The 17,356-nt window shown below is 50.1% G+C and overlaps 1 protein-coding gene across 3 annotated transcripts in view; it reads right to left on the reverse strand.

The window, feature by feature from the left end:
* The window catches only part of USF2 (upstream transcription factor 2, c-fos interacting), a 297,619-nt gene that overhangs the window by 82,815 nt on the left and 197,448 nt on the right, over window positions 1-17,356 (reverse strand). For all 3 annotated transcript variants that reach the window (XM_085615849.1, XM_085615850.1, XM_085615851.1), the window contains exon 8: window positions 11,202-11,296. In XM_085615849.1, the coding sequence (XP_085471975.1) occupies window positions 11,202-11,296 (95 nt within the window). The remainder of the gene's footprint in view (window positions 1-11,201; window positions 11,297-17,356) is intronic.

Genomic DNA, 17,356 nt, shown 5'->3' on the forward strand with positions numbered 1-17,356 from the left:
AGCTCCGGTGTCTTCTCCGAAGATGTCAGGTGGAGCCGAGGTCGATGAGTGCGCCATGGTGCGTCGAGCTCGTCGATCCCGAATAGTCTTTTTCGATCGAAAAGACTTGCAGGCGGTGCAGTCTCGGGCCTCGTGTTCGGGAGAGAGGCAGAGGTTGCACACCTGATGGAGGTCGGTGTGGGGAAATTTAGACCCACATTTCGGGCACTTCTTGAAAGGAGTCCTTTCCATCGGCCGAGACCGGAGTCGAGATAGGCCCGAAGGCCGCCGCCGATGTCTGGAATCGAGGAAGTGCCGAAGAGAGAGATGAAGAAGTAGATTCCGTCTAAAGAATCTCGATGGACGAGGATTTTTCGTCGAAGGTCGAACTGGAAAGGTTCGAAGCCGGAGCACGAAGTATTACATCCGAGCACGATGGCGGAAAAAAACAATCTGAGGATGGAGCCGAAGCCCATGCGCAGTACGGACCGAAGGAGGAGTCACCTAACTCGTGACTTCCAAAGACTGTCCAAGAAGAAAAACAAACTGCAAACATCCGGGCCCAACACCAGATGGCGATCTATGCAAAAGTGTATAATCTGCAGCTCATATGCCTCGAACATAAAGTTTTAAGGACAGCCTGACCCACATAGGTTTGCTGCTTTGCTTGCACGTCAACACAATAGTGTTTAGTGAAGGTGTGTGTTGTAGACCATGTGGCTGCCTTACAAATATCTTCTAAGGCAATGTTTACTAAGAATGCCATGGAAGCCCCTATTTTGCGTGTGGAATGCACTCTGGGGGAACAGTTGGTGTGCGTTTAGCCTTGCGGTAGCATATTTGGATACATTTAACTATCCACCTAGCTACCCCAGATTTGGAAATGGGGTTGCCTTTATGTGGTGGAGAGAAAGCAACAAACAATTGTTTTGTGGAATTATTTGGTTCTGTCAATGTAGTAAAGAAGGGCTCTTTTAACGTCCAAGGTATGAAGAGCTCTTTCAGCTACCGAGTCTGGATTTGGGAAGAACACTGGCAACTCTACTGATTGGTTAAGATGGAACGGAGATATGACTTTTGGAAGGAATTTCGGATTTGTTCTAAGAACCACTTTGTTACGGTGTAATTGTAAGAATGGTTCTTGTATGGTTAAAGCCTCGATTTCACTTACCCTTCTGAGGGATGTGATAGCGATAAGGAAAGCCACTTTACATGTGAGGAACTGTAGTTCGCATTTATGCAGAGGTTCAAATGGGGGTCCCATGAGCCTTGCAAGAACAAGGTTTAGATTCCACTCTGGAGAGGGTGGTAATGTGGGAGGAATAATTCTTTTTAGTCCTTCCATGAAGGGTTTGATCGCAGGTACTCTAAAGAGTGACCAGTGTTGTCGATTTTGTAAGTAGGCTGCAAATGCTGCTAGGTGGAGGCGTATGGATGAGTATGCCAAATTACATTTTTGCGAGTGCAGTAAGTAGGAAATGATGTCCTGGATGGATGCATCCAGTGGGTTTATATGATTGTTAGAGCAATAAATGGCAAATCTCTTCCATTTTGCAGCATAGCAGGCTCTAGTGGTAGGTCTTCTGGCCTCCTTTATAATATTGATGCAGTCTGGGGGCAGGTTGAGGTGACCGAACTCTAGGACTTCAGGAGCCAGATCGCCAGATTCAGTTGACTTGGATATGGGTGTCTGATTTCTCCATGGTTCTGGGTTATTAAGGACAGGGTGAGACGCATTTTTGGTGTGGAACTAGCGAGAGTCTCAGTAGTGTTGGGAACCAGGGCGGGCGTGCTCATGTGGGAGCTACTAGGATCAGTTTGAGAGACTGTTGCCTGAGCCTGCGTACCACTCATGGAATGAGTGGGAGAGGCGGAAAAGCGTACGCAAATCTGCCTGACCAGTTCATCCATATCGCATTGCCCTTTGACTCCGGGTGGGGAAACCTGGCGGCAAAGGTTGGGCATTTTGCGTTTGTGTGTGGCGAACGGATCTATGTCTGGTTGGCCCCATTGTTGGAAAAAGGGCAGGAGGACTTGGGGATGTAGTTCCCATTCGTGGATCTGTTGAGTTTGTCGACTTAACAGATCGGCAATTTGATTGTGAACCCCTGGAAGGTGTTCTGCAAGTAGGTATATGTTCTGGGGAATGGCCCATCTCCAAATGTTCTGTGCGATCTGGGACAGCTGGAGAGAATGTGTGCCTCCTTGTTTTTGTATGTAATACATGGCTGTCATGATGTCTGTCCAGATGAGGACAGTTTTGTTCTGGAGATGTAGTGGGAATGATTTTAGGATGATGCTAGGAACACTGCTAGCAGTTCCAGGTAATTGATATGGAGCACTTTCTGTTGAGTGGTCCGATTGCCCTGAGTGGTGTGGCAGAGGAGATGGGCTCCCCATCTTATGAGCGATGCGTCCGTTGTCAGCACTATGTGTGGAAGAGGCTTTAGGAACGGCCGCCCTTTAGACAGGTTTGTTATGTTCCACCATTTCAGAGAGCGATGTGTGCGGCTGTCTACCAACACCAGATCTGCAAGTTGTCCGTGAGCCTGGTTCCACTGACGTGCTAGACATTCTTGCAAGGAAAGCATTTGAAGTCTTGCATAAGGCACAATGAAGATGCATGACGCCATCATGCCTATGAGTTGCATGAACACTCTTGCTGGAAGGGAGTGTTGGACTTGAAATTTCGTGATAAGAGCTTGTATATTGGTTATCCTGGCTGGGCTGGGATATGCTAGGGCTGTGGAGGTGTTTATGGTGGCTCCTAGATATTGATGTATGTGAGAGGGTTGGAGATGAGATTTGGGATAGTTTATTGTGAATCCCAAGTTGTGCAAGATTTGGATGGTTTGGTGAGTGTGTAGAACACATTTGTTGAATGACTTGGCTTTTGTTGTCTTCTGAGATGTGCTGCTACTACTGCCAGACACTTCGTGAATACTCTGGGTGCGGTGGTTACCCCGAATGGAAGGACTGTAAACTGGTAGTGTTGTCCGTCCACCACAAACCTTAGGTACTTCCTGTGGGCAGGATGTATGGGAATGTGGAAGTAGGAGTCCTTGAGATCTAGTGTGGCAAGGAAATCGCCTTGTTGCAGTAGTGGGAGCACTTGTTGAAGAGTGATCATATGGAATTGATCTGAGTTGATATACAGATTTAGGGGTCTGAGGTCGAGTATTGGTCTTGGAGCCCCGTCCTTCTTGGGGATTAGAAAGTACAGTGAGTATACCCCTGCACCCTGATGGTCTAAGGGAACTGGTTCTATTGTGCGTTTTTGAAGCAATGAGAGAACCTCTTGTTTGAGGAGCGTAAGATGGTCTGGTGACATGGAACGCTGCTTGGGTGGTATGTGGGGGGTGGGGGGGGGGGGAGGGGTGGAGTTGTGAGTTCAGGCAGTAACCATACTGGATAATTTGTCTTACCCAATTGTCTGTTGTGATGGAGTTCCTGACAGGTAGGAACTGTTTTAGTCTTCCCCCAACCGGAGTGAAAAGGTCTGGGGGGAGTGGAGGAAAGTCACTGTTTTGTGGCAGGGGAGGTACGAGTGTTATTACCTCGCCCCTTGTTGTTGTTTCCTCTGTATCCGCCTCTAAAATATCCTCTACTGGGGGATGTTTGTGTAGCGGGTTTGAATGTAGAGGAGATGTCTGCTCCTATATTTTTGGAGGCTCCTCTATAGAAGGAGCGCCGAAAGGAGCCACGTGGTTGGGGAGACTGTAATGCTCCCATGGACTTAGCCGTCTCTGTGTCCTTCATTTTTTCAAGGGCAGTGCCAGCTGCTGGCCCAAAGAGCTGTTCTTGATTGAATGGCTGACTAAGTATGGTAGTTTGTACCTCTGGCTTAAAGCCTGAAATGCGTAGCCACGCATGTCGAAGGAGCTCCCTTGCACAATTGCTCTAGAGGCGGTGTCTGCAGCGTCAAGCGCACATTTAATTGCTGCATTTGAAATAAGTCTTCCCTCCTGGAGAAGGTCATTTGCCTGGGTCTTATATTGGTCTGGCAGATGTTGTAAGAGTCTCTAATTGATCGTAGTGGGCCCTGTCATAGTGTGCTAGTAGGGCTTGGTTGTTGGCAATACGCCAATGATTAGCGGCTTGTGCTGCTACTCTTTTGCCAGAGGCTTCTAACAGTTTGGATTCTTTGTCTGGGGGTGGTGTATCGCCTGTGGTTTGGGAGTTGGCGCGTTTCCTAGCATTGGAAACGACCAAAGAATCCAAAGGGAGTTGCCCTTTGATCTAATTAGGATCTTCAGGGGCAGGCCTATATTTCTTTTCTATCCTTGGGTCGAGAACCCTGGCACAAACGGGGTCTTTAAACACTTCGGGGGGTGGCGGGGGGTGTTTATGACTCCTTTAATCATGGGTAGAATTTGTACAGACTTTTGAGATTGTTCGAAAGTGTCTAATAGGCAGTCTTCCTCTGGTGCGTCTGAGTGCATTGTGACGCCGTGGTAAAGTGCTGCTCTATTTAATAATTGGCCAAACCCCAGGTGATCCTCAGGAGGCAATGGTTTTGAGGGATATGGCTGAGGGTCAGGCATGTCTAGTAGGGGGAAAGCCCAATCATCCAGTGGTGAGGTGTCTGGATCCGTGAACGGATCATTAGGGTCACCCCCACCCCTTAGTTCATCATCATCATCCTGTGCAGGTGGTGTATGTGATGGAGGGTATAGGTAAGGGTGGTGTAGGTAGAGGGGGTGGGATAGGAGGCAGTATAGGAGAGGAAGGGGGCATAGGCGATGTTGCAGAGTCCTTCCTGTTTACAGGAACCGGGGCAGGTGGTGTGTCCAGTTTCCGTGTTTTACAGGGCACCGCGGTGACATGTTCACTCTTGGGGTGGATATAAATCTTTTTCTGCCTTAGGTCGATGGGATCTGGATGAAAATGTTCTTGTTCTTCAGGAACAGTCTTTGGTACCGATTTTTTTCGGTTCCGATCGAGGTTTTGATTCATCGGTGGATTGTTTGGCTTTAGGAGCCGTAGGAGAGTCCTTAGCCGTTGGTTTCGGTACCGATGATGGTTTCGTTGACGATGTCGATTTCGGAGCCGAAGGTGTATCTGTGGGCTTGGGAACCTTCGGTGCCGGTTTATCTATTGGCCTTGGTGATTTCAGGGCCGAAGGAGTTGGAGCCGATTTCGGTGCCGAGTGGTCTTTTGTCTTCGGTGCTGAGGGTGCCGGTTGGACAATGACATGCGGTTTGCTCGGTTCCGAGCCACCGGAAGGCTTATGTTTCTTCGGAGCCAAGCCCGGAGGCGGGGCTTCTGAAGGGTGTTTCCGGTCTCGACTGGGGCCAGCAGGCGAAGTCTTGACCAATGCCTTTGGTTTTGGTGGGGTTGGGGCAGGGGCAGTACTACTCACACGTTTGCCAGGAGTGATGGGGTCGTCTGAGTCGTCTGCTTCGGAAATTATTTGTAAATCTTCAGAATCTTCTTCCGGGACATCGCTGCCTTCATCAAAGATGTCCTCTGGTTCCGGAGCTGTTTTCTGTGCCATGATGTGTCGTCGAGCCCTTCGATCTCGGATGGTCTTTTTGGATCGAAAGTATGCACAAGCTGGACAGCTGGACTCATCGTGTTCAGGTGATAGGCACAGGTTGCAGACTTTGTGGTGGTCACTGTGCGGAAATATTGCTCCACACTGGGGGCATTTTTTGAAAGGCATCCTTTCCATGAGCCGTAGGCCTCACGGCGTGGATAGTCCCAGCGGCCCGCGTCGACGTCCGGAATCGAGCCGATGAAATCGATGTCGAGAATGAAGGTGCTTTGATGTTTTGTGTGAAGTTTTGCGCTTCGAAAAGCTTGGAATTGATATTTCCAACCGGAGCGGAAAAGTTGCATCCGAACCCAATGGCGGAAAAAAACAATCCAACGATGGAGTTGATGCCCATGCGCACTGTCGTCCAAGGGAGGATTCACCTATCTCGTGACCAAAGACTTCTTCCGAAGACAACAACAACCTGCAAGCATCCGAGCCCAGCACCAGATGGCAATCTACTATCCTAAGTGTGTGATCTGCAGCTCATATGCCTCGAACAGGAGGTTTGCAGGAAAGAGCCTGGAGCTCACTCACTCGCTGAGGTGATGGCCACCAGGAAGACAGTTTTCAAAGTCAATAACCGCAAAGGACAGTTATGAAGAGGCTCAAATGGAGCGCACATCAGATATGTGAGAACCAGGTTCAAGTCCCATTGAGGCATCACAAAAGGAATAGGAGGGAAAAGGTGAGTAATGCCTTTGAGAAATCTCTTGACAACCGGGGACTTGAAAAGAGAGGGCTGATCAGGCAACTTAAGAAAGGCTGAAAGAGCAGAGAGGTAGCCCTTGATAGTGCCCAAAGCAGAGCCCTGCTGGGCCAAAGAAAGGAGGAACAATAGGACCTCAGAAAGAGGGACAGCAAGAGGATCAACAGATTTTGCTGTGCACCATGCCACAAATTCTTTACACCGGCAGGCATATACCGTTTATGTGGAGAGAAGCCTGGCTGCCAGAATCAGATTACAGACTTCGGGAGGCAAGTCAAATGGAATCAGCTGTCGCTGCTCAATCTACACGCAAGGAGGTGGAGGCTGGACAGGTTCGGGTGGAGGACCGTCCCCTGTTGCTGCGACAGGAGATCCTTCCTGAAGAGGCAGTCGGATCAGGGGATCCACGCTCATACTGAGTAGCTAGGGATACCAAACTCTGCGAGCCCAGTCCTGTGCCACAAGAATGACTTGGGCCCGGTCGCGCCTGATCTTCAGCACTCTGGGCAGAAGTGGTATAGGGGGAAAGGCGTACTACAGACCGCAACTCCACTCGCGACGAAAAGCGTCACCTAGCGAGTGCCTCCTTGGAAACTCCAACGCGCAGAACTGCTGACATTGCGCGTTCTCTTCGGTGGCGAATAGATCTAACCAAGGTTCTCCACAATGCTGAAAGAGACCTTGCACCACCTCTGAGTGAAGACGCCATTCGTGATCCAACATGCACCGTCGGCTGAGTTCGTCCGTCCTGGCGTTCAGTGAACCTGCCAGGTGTTGAACCACCAAGGAAATGCCTTGACGTTCCAGCCACGTCCAGAGACGTCGAGCCTCTTGAAATAGGGTCCATGAACCCACCCAGCCCTGTTTGTTGCAGTACCACATGGCGGTGGTGTTGTCTGTGAACACCTGCACTACTCTCCCCTTGACAGAGGGTAGGAATGCATTGAGTGCAAGTAGGATCGCCCTGAGCTCCAAAAGGCTGATATGGAGCTTGGACTCCGCCGGAGACCAGAGGCCTCTGATCTCCGCCTCCCATGTGGCTGCCCCAACCCAGGAGGGACACGTCAGTCACTACTGTGTGCTCCGGTTGGGGAAGGGAGAGGGATCTGCCACTGACCCAACGCTGGTTCGTGAGCCACCACTGCAAGTCCTGTGTGGTGCCCTCTGAGATCTGGACGTAGTCGGACAGGTTTCCCTGATGCTGCGTCCACTGGAGCTTCAGGTCCCACTGCCCGCATATGCCATCTGACATGATCGATCAGCAGGATGCAGGACACCATGAGGCCCAGCAGCCAAAGTGTCTTCCTGACTGAAACCCAGGACCAGGGCCGAAAGATCGCAATAATAGCCCGAATGTCCCGGACTCGCTGTTCGGGAGGATAGACACGAAACTGCGCCGTATCCAGAACTGCTCCGATGAAGAGGAGCTTCTGAGAGGGAATCGGGTGCGGCTTCGGCACGTTGATGGAGAACCCCAGCAAGTGTAGAAGGTCGGCCGTAGTCTGGAGGTGGGAGACGACTGCCTGGGGCGAGCCCGCTTTCAACAGCCAGTCGTCGAGATAGGGGGAAGACTGAAACCCCTGATCTGCGCGGATGAGCTGCGACCACCGCCATCACTTTCGTGAATACTCGAGGGGCGCCGGTCAGGCCGAAAGGGAGCACGGTGAACTGAAAGTGCTCGTGGCCCACCGTGAACCGTAGGTAACGCCGGTGGGCTGGCAGGATGGGAATATGAAAATAAGCATCGTGTAAATCCAACGCTACCAGCCAGTCTTGCGGGTCTAGAGCAGACAAGACCTGAGCTAACGTGAGCATCTTGAACTTCTCCTTCCGGAGGAAGCGATTGACGTTCCGGAGGTCTAAAATAGGGCATAGACCTTTGTCCTTCTTCGGAACCAAGAAGTAGTGGGAGTAACAACCACGACCTACTTCTGGCGTCTAAACACGCTCAATGGCCCCCTTGGCCAAGAGTGCCGTAACTTCCTGCTGGAGAAGTGCCAAGTGTTCCCCCGACATGCGGTGGTACTGAGGTGGTAGATTCGAAGGGGAGGGAATAGCCCCTGCGGACTATTTGCAGAACCCACCTGTCTGAGGTTATGAAGCGCCAGTGGGGAAGGTGATGGTGAATCCTGCCACCCACTGGCGTCAGGTGGGCCTGAAACACAGGACTAGGATGGTTTAGAGACGGCGGTGGAGGTGGTAGGCTGACCCGTCCGCTGTCCTCGGGACCCACCACGGCAAGTCCCACATCCGCGGCTGCGCTGGGACTGTGGCTGCGCAGCCTTGCGGGTCTGAAAAGAACGCGCCTGGGTGCCACAACCTTGAAAAGACCGCAAAGCAGACCCCGAGGGAGTACGCGTGGTGGAGAGACCCAAGGATTTGGCCGAAGCCCGAGAGTCCTTAAAGCGTTCTAGGGTGCTATCCGCCTTATCACCAAAGAGGCGTGTACAATCAAAGGGCATGTCCAACAGGGTGTTCTGGACATCCCCAGAAAAGCCAGTAGTTTGGAGGCAAGCATAACGACGGAGCGCCACAGTTGAGGAAAGTGCCCTACTGAGAGAATCGGCCTGATCAAGTTCACAACGAATAGTAAATTTTGCAGCATCTCTCCCTTCGGTAATGGCTTGGGAGAGAACCGCCTGTGCTTCCACAGGGCACTGAGGCAGCACCTGTACCACAGTGTCCCACACAGAATGGCAATAGCGGCCTAGCAGGCACGCAGTATTCACCGCCCGCAACCCAAAGCTGGTAGATGTGAAAGTATTTTCCCAAATTGCTCCAGTTTCCTAGATTCCTTGTCCGGTGGAGCAGAAGGGAACGCACTCGGCGAGGCAGAAGCCTGAACAATCAGACTCTCAGGCGTCGGGTGTTGTGTGAGGCGATGGCGGCGCGCCACACCCTTGTCTACAGGGACTCCTGTGTTAGGTTTAATCCAGGTGCCCAACAGGATATCAGTAAGCACTTCATTGAAGGGCAGTAACAGCTCCGCAGGGGAGGACTGTGGCTGCAGGACCTCAGTCAGGAGATTGGTCCTGATCGGTACAGAAGGGAGCTCGAGGGTAAGAGCCTCAGCTGCCCGACGCAAAACCACCAAAAAAGTCCCAACCTCCTTCGGGACCACGGAAGAAGGGGACAGAGTACCAGGGTGTGGAGAAATCCAGATCCACTGGACCCTCCACATCGCCTTCCCACTCAGGCTCATCCTCGCATTGAGCTGCAAGAGGGTCTTCAGACCCCTCCCTGTATTCCCCTTCGTCCACCGGTTGCTGAAGGGGCCGGTAAGGACGAGGTGCCCAGGAAAACGGGATAAACTCCCCCTCCAAGAAATGGAATGGGAGGGTAAGATACAAGTCGCGGGTCGGCGCCGTCAGGTGTCAGCGGCGCAGCCGCGCCCAGCACCAGATCCAGGGCCGGCGAGGCGGAAGCCGGTGGCGCTACAAGGTATGGTGCCGGTGTAGCCGAGGCCAGAGGCGGTGGCACGGGGGCAAACCCTTCCGACGGATCCGCGAGGCCAGAAGGCGCTCCGCAGGGACCTGGCGGGGCTAAAAAATGGCACAAGGCCGACATAAAAGCCTGCACCTCGTCCGAAGTCGCGTGCGGCCCCGGAAAGGGAGGGTAGGCCGCAGGCAACGACGGAGGCTCCAACGGAGCCACGGGGGAGTTACCGCCCACCCCCTCCAACGCGTCCCGCGACCGGTGAGGGGTAGAGGAAGAGCGACGTCGCTTCGACTTTATGTCGCCGAGACTTACCTGTCCCCGATTCAGACGAGCGATGCGGATGGCTCCGCGACCGGTCCCTCGACCTCCCACAGGATCGGGAACTTGAGCGCCGCGGAACCGATTGCCGGACCTCCAACAACTTTCGGGAACGCTCCCGCAAAGCTTTTGGCGCTATGGCCTGATAATCGGGGCACGCCTCGGGGTCATGGGCATGCCCCAAGCAGAAGAGACACGTCGTGAGGGTCCGATACCGACATGTTTCGACCGCTCTTTCGGATCGGCGCTGCTGCGCGGAAAAAGAAAGAACTGACATCAGCGCGCATGGGTGGCGACTAGGTAGTCTCCGTGACGTCATCTCGGCGCATAAGACGCCAGCAACCGACGCAGGGCCGCACGACCCCACCTTCTGACGCGCAAGGGTACTGCCGACGAAAACTTTCCGGATCCAGTCTGACGCCTGGGGATATTCTAAGGTAAGGAATCTATCACTAACGTGTCTCTTTCAGATTTAATGGTATATTGCTTTTGTAAATCTGACATTGTGATAAAAAGTTAAAGATGAAATGTTGCCACAAATGGCAGTTTTTTCCTTCTCCTTTATTTCAAGTGTATTTCTTTGACAAAACATTGAGGGATCTACACATAGTAGCCCTTGCTGGATTTGGAATTTTGTCTACTTTCCATAAATCAATAGCTTTCCTGGATCACCCATGGGTTTGACACTGGTTTCCACCACAAACTTGATAGCACAAAAACAAATAGGAAAAATGTGCTTTCTTTCTGAAAAATGCCAAAACTTTGCTGAAATATTAGGTTCATTTTGATTCAGCTCTGCATGTTCCTGAAAAGTGGTAAGATGGTGACGTTAGCACAGCAAACTGTTTGTTGATGTCATTTGAAGGTGGGGTGGGGGGGGGGGGGGGGGAAGACTTATCTTGAGCACTTTTGTTATTCCCCCCCCCCCCCCCCGAAATATTAGCCATCTTTTTCCTATTTTCTTGGTGCTACCCAGAGGAATCCACAAAACATGGGTGTCTTTAGAATCCCCAGTATGTTTGGGGGATTGGGGGGGGGGGAAAAGGACGCATATCTGGCATTGATATCTTATGTGGAAAAAGTTATGGAGCCCAAAGCCCCAACTATCCCAAATAGCCAAAAAAGGGCTCAACACTGGGAGGAAAGGCCCAGCAGTTAAGGGGTTAATATGTAGCACTATTATTTAGAAAACAAGAATCAGCCTAAAATGCATAATCTTACCGCCCCCGTCTTGGTATTGTCTATGTTGCAATCTGGAATGATTTTAGATAGCTGGACAATCCAGTTGTTTATCTTGTCCCGTCTTCTCCTCTCCACTATGGAAAAAAAAGGAAACTTTCAACTACATTGGGTATTAGTATTACTCATTTCATGCAAACAGACCTTTTCTTCTAACATGTTCAGAGCATGTAAAAGTGTCTTTAGTTTGAAACAAATAAAATTGCTTTATACCTTGTCCAACTTTATAAAATACATGTGGCTGAAAATTCCATAGGAATCCGCCCCCCCCCCCCCCCCGACCCCCCACACACACACTCACAGGGGGAAAAAATCCCAAGCTTATAGGACGCTTTGCGGTTTAGAAAGTTTATGAGAGTAGTAAGGGATAGTGCGCCGTCCATATGGGGAGGGATTTTGTTGCTCAGTAAATGCTTGGATGTCACTACAAGCATAAAATAGAGATTGGGCTCTTAGTAGAGGAAGAACAACTAGATGCACTGTTGATCACGGAGACCTGGCTCAAAGAGAGTTCGACCCCAGATGTTGTCATGGCCCTCCCCCCGGGCTATTGTATCTGTAAACAGGATTGGGTGGGTAAAACAGGAGGTGGTATAACCATTATCTATAAAGGAGTTTAGATGCTCCACTAGACCCCTCACTATCACTAACAGTGACATTCTGCAATTTACAATCACCTTCTCCCCCACAAGTTTTTTTTTGGCATTTCTTATCTGCAGGCCTCCAGGGCATTGTAATACATTTATACATACTCCCTAGCCAGGTTAATTGTGGGAAAAGGTTTCTTTACAACGCTTGACTATTTTAATAATCCAGCCACCACGAGCCTTCTGCAAGATTTAGATGCTTTGCAACTTACCCAATTAGTTGGCTTCGCCACACATAAGAAAGGGCATACTCTTGAGCCCATCTTCTCTAATGACCTCAAAGACCCAGTTCCCTGGTCCTACCATTATTTTTCCCCTTTCTCATTCACGAAAACATCTATACAAATGTCATCTAATCCCACCTTTAACCCAGGTAGACTCTGGCCCAAGCTTACATTAAAAAGATGGGCTAAAACCCTAGATACCTCAATTCCTATGCTAACAGACATCCCAGATGAGGCCGATACGCTCTGGGTACATTGGATCAACCAAGCGTCAAACAAGTATATTCGGAAATCTAGAACAAGGGCCCCACGTAATACCAAAAGAGCTCCTATGTGTAATGGTCATTTGGCCTCCCTGAAAAAACAGATTAAGAACCTTGAAAAGAACTGGAGAAAGTCCTATGCCCCCACCCAAAAAATCCAGTACAGGAGTGCCATCAGACACTGTCATAATGAAATTAAGCAAGCCCAGGCCAAATACTTTGAGGAGAGAATTAACATGGAGGCCAACTCCCTGTATGAAAAAGGTGGCTAATTGTATGGCCAATTGTAGCCTAAAACTAAACGCCGATAAAACGTAACTGATGATCTTGGGAAACAATCACTGGCCCAGGGCCATGATTAACTGGTCAGGAGACTGGGGATCACCTCCCCTCCCCAAACCATCAATAACGAATCTGGGCATGTGGCTTGACAATACTCTTTCTATGGAAATTTAAGTAAAAAAACACTAGAAGCAACATGTTTGGTATACTCCGAATGATCCCTAAGATCATAGAATTTATCCCAGAACAGGCACGAAGAATTGTTATTTAGTCCCTTGTGGTCTCATGTCTTGATTATGGCAGCTTCCTGTCCCAGGGATCGCCAAAATATGTTATTAACAGACTGCAGGTTGTGCAGAATGCAGCGGCCAGGCTTCTGTGAGAAAGTGCCATCTTTCTTGCATGGTATGCCCCCACTTTTTGCTGAATTGCTGAATGTACTTTGACTGAGTGTGCCCTGGTCTCCTGCCAATCAGGTGCCCAGGGCCTATGTTCCTTCCCTAAAATCCAAATTGGCAAACCCTGGCCACATGTCAGCCCCTGGTATAAGGTACCCTAGATACCCAGGGCCTTGTGACCAGGGAAGGCCTCTAAGGGCTGGAGCACTCATTGTGCCACCCTTAGAGGCCCTGTACCCTAACACCCACACACTGCCCTTGCAGGCTGAGTGTCTGGGTACAAGACAAAACAAAGAGTCGACATGGCACACATGCCATGCCCACCACCTACACTGCCCTGGCATACATCAGCCACCCCTCTAGCTGGGTGCCCTATGCCAGTGGTGTGGGCACAGGAGCATGAGCCCTGTGCCCCTACAGTACCCAGGTCCATTCCTGGGCACTGTAAGTGCAGTGCTGCCATTTAAGAGTACATGGTGCTGAGAGCTCGTCAAACACGAACTCCACAGCACCATAATGGCAACACTGAAGACTGAGAAGTTTGGTATCAAACTTCTCAGCACATCAAACCCGCACTGATGCCAGTGTGGGATTTAATGTACCAAGCACCCCAGAGGGCATCTTAGAGATGCCCCTTGAAACCTAACCTATAATCCACGTCTGGTCTGGGAGGCTGCCTGGGCTGCCACACAGCAGACATGCTGCTGGACCCCTGGGTAGGAGAGCCCCTGCTCTCCTGGGCCTGCAACAATGCACATCCTGAGCGAGGTGCTAGATCACCTCCCCCAGGATGGGCAGGGAGAAGCTTCAAAGGTATGCCGCCTCTGAGCTTCCGCAGGCCGCCCCCACTATGGCAGGAAGCCCGTCCGGAAACCCCAAATAAGGACAGGGGATGTGCCAGCCTGCCAACCCCACCCCTCAGGTGGGGGAGGCGAGGTGAAACACATCTCCGGACGCTCACCATCTTGAAGATGGGAGGCCCTACCCAATCAGGACTAGGCTACTTCCCCCCCTCCCACAGGAGAGAGGCAGGATAGGGGGGTGTACCCACCCCAGGACAGGGACCCATTGGTCCCTGCCCTTCACCTACCTGTTACGCCCCTAAATCTAGTATTTAGGGGCACCCTGAACCTTTCTTCCCCAGATTCCAGATTCCAAAATACAAAGAGCAAGTAGAAAGAAGACCTGCCCTGCAGCTGCTAAGAAGAGGAAGACACCAACTGCTTTGGCCCCAGCCCTACCTGCCTGTCGACCCTCGAACCTGCTCCAACCCGGCATCTTATGGCCAGCAACCTCACAAACCCCGGACGACCTGGCTACCTTTTGGCTCTAAGCATCTGGGACTCCCATGAGTAGAGGCTCTACTCAAAATAAGCTTCTAATCCCTGGCATCAGCCTGGAACCGCGAACCCTACACACTCTGCACCCGCCAAGCCTGGCCTGTGCCGGAGTGAACAAAGACCACGAGGACGACCCCACGGTGACTGTGACCCCGAGTCCGGCACCCAATGACTTCCCTCGACGCTCCTGACAACGCCTGCAGCCTCAGAACCAGGTACCCCCCCAACCGCGATCAACAGAGGGTAAGATTTCCCGACACCAAAAGGCACCCCTGCACCCGGCGCCCTGCGGCCCCCTGTGCCAAACTCCTGGGTACCTAGCTAGCCTCCAACTACCCAACTTACCTCTCGAAGTGGTGGTGGCACCTGAAGAATCTTTGTCCCCGAGCTTGTAGTCTTTTTCTAAACCGGAGCTTTCCCATTGAAATCAACTTTAGCGCCCGAAGGCTCAAAAGCACCCTGCACCCAGCCCCCCGAGTGGCCCTGGCAGTGTAACCTTTGCACCTATCTACTTCCCCATTTGCCCTGAGCAAGTGACCAGGAGCCCAGCTCCCACAGCCGCGTGGCCTGCTAGTCAGCAGCCACCAACCAAGGCCCCCCTGCCTCCCATCGGATAACATTGGGCCTAACTCACTCTGCACCTGGTTGCCCCTGTGCCACTGAGGGTGCAACAACTGTACCTACCTGACCCTGGGAGACCCCCCCCCCCCCCCCCCCCGAGTCTGTGCCCAGAACCTTAACTTTGCCAGTCGAGTACTTACCTGAAAGCCGATAACTCTTTTCTCCATAGGGTAACATTGACTTTTTGCCTGAAATTTCTTCTTTGGACTTTTCAAAAGTTAAAATATTCACCAAAAATCAGCCAAGTAACGAAAATGAAAATACTCACCTGCTATTAGGTGAGCTCCCAGTGCTGGATCTTGGATCCCAGCACTGACCCTGAAAAATATTCACAACCGTACTTACCAGTAACCCAATTTTCTTCCATAGGAAACCACTGACTGTTTTTCTGTGAAATTTCTTCTGTCGATTTCTGCAAACTTTAAAATATTTTTACCAATTGTATAAATTGTGAAAAAGTAATTACTTACCTGTTTTGAATAAAGGTTCCAGTACTGAGTCTAGGCACCCAGTACTGGATTACAAAAGTAACGAGATCATACTATACCTGCAACTTGAATTTCTTCCATAGGGAATCATTGACTGTTTTCTATGAATTATTTTCTAAGTGTCAACTTTTAAAATAGCAAAATATTGTCTAAAAATCATAACAGTAACTAAGTCGACTTTTATCACTTGTTTCTAAGTACTGACCCAGGACTGAATGTAGGATCCAGTCCTGGAATCCCAAAAGTAATCCTAAAAGTAATCTATTGCAAATAACTTGAAACTTCCATTGAACTCAATGCATTATTGTGTTTAAAACTGTGTTGCCTATTGCAAACACTTGTAACATTCTACAAAAGTCAATTGCATATTGCAAAAATATTTATATAAAGCATCTCATTCTCAGAAAGTGTTTTTTTAATACCTATTGTTGGTTCTAAAGTAAAACAAGCATATCTTTTTTTATATATAAACCATTGGCCTAGAGTTCAGTTATTGAGTGTGTGAGACCATTTGCGGACTGAGTGTGTGCAACAAACGCTTTACACTGTCCTCTGATACTGCCTTACTGCTCGACCAAGCTACCACTTTAGAGAGTAAGGTTATATCTAACTTTAGCCTCTGCCAAACCTCTGGGGACTGTGGACTCTGTACACCCTGTACCTATTTGGGAACAGTATATACAGAGACACTTTCTCACAGCTACTCCTAAAGATACCTAGACAGGAATCAGTAAAAACATCTTTGAAACAGCTTCATTGGCTGCCCATCGAACCCAGGATCAAATTCAAATCACTCTGCCTGGCTCATAAAGCAATGTATGGCAGGGGTCCAACCACTCAAGGAACTCATCTCTCCATATGTACCAAAGAGGTCCGCCATGTCGTCTTATGACTGCCTCAGACGCTGAGGACCAGGAGAGCAAGATGAGGAGGTAGAGCTTTCTTTTGCATGGTCCCGAAGTTGTGGAACTCCATGGCCAGGGAACTGAGGTTGCTGAAAGATGAACCCAGCTTCAGGAAAAAACTTAAGGTGTGGCTGTCCCATGATGATAAGTCTCAGGTTCCGTCTCCAACACACCTCTCTGCTTAGCGCTGGGAAGCCTCTGGGTAGTTGTACGCTTTATAAAACCTCTACAGAAACATTGTGCCAGGGGTGTGGAATTCCTATTTCCCGACGTCCAGAACAAAATTGCTTGGGGTCAAGTGCAACAAATTTAAAGGGAAGCTTTGTTTTTTGTACAAGTAAGCAAAGACAAGGAGATAGACAGAGCTGTGAAACTTTTCAGACATTCACCCCCAGTCACAGATCTGGGTTGAATCCATCATTGTTCTTTAGCTCACTTCGCCACCCCAGTTCTGATCCAGCCATATGCAAATCTGTCTTGACCCTGTTCCTCATGGGAACAGTCCAGCTTAAACTGCCAAGCCAGGTCTTCCCTGTACCGGAAAAAAGCATCCTGGGACCGGGTACGGGGTAACACCCCTCATCAGCCAGGCTAGTTTGAATCCAGTGGCAAAGTGAGCAAGGGACCTACGTCTGGGCAAGTAAGCCCAGCTGCCTAAAACACAAACCCATTGTCTGCCACTTACAGTACAGATCTATGAAAGGATTTTTTTAACCACTGAAACAAAAGTAAAATGCTACTCACCCAGTATGCATCTGTTCTTGGCATATAGAGCTGTAGAGTAGTATGCTGTGCATAGATCTCCAGTTAGGGTTGGGTCCAGATGTTTGCACTTTGTTTTTCTTCGAAGAAGTCTTTCCAGAGACGAGGTAGGTGACTCCTCCTTTCGGGGATAGCGCGCATGGGCATCGACTCCATTGTTAGATTGTTTTCCCCGCAGACTGTGATAGAGTTAGTAAGAGTAGTAAA

The sequence above is a fragment of the Triturus cristatus genome, chromosome 7 (genome assembly GCF_964204655.1).
Source record: "Triturus cristatus chromosome 7, aTriCri1.1, whole genome shotgun sequence".
Classification (NCBI taxonomy): domain Eukaryota; kingdom Metazoa; phylum Chordata; class Amphibia; order Caudata; family Salamandridae; genus Triturus; species Triturus cristatus.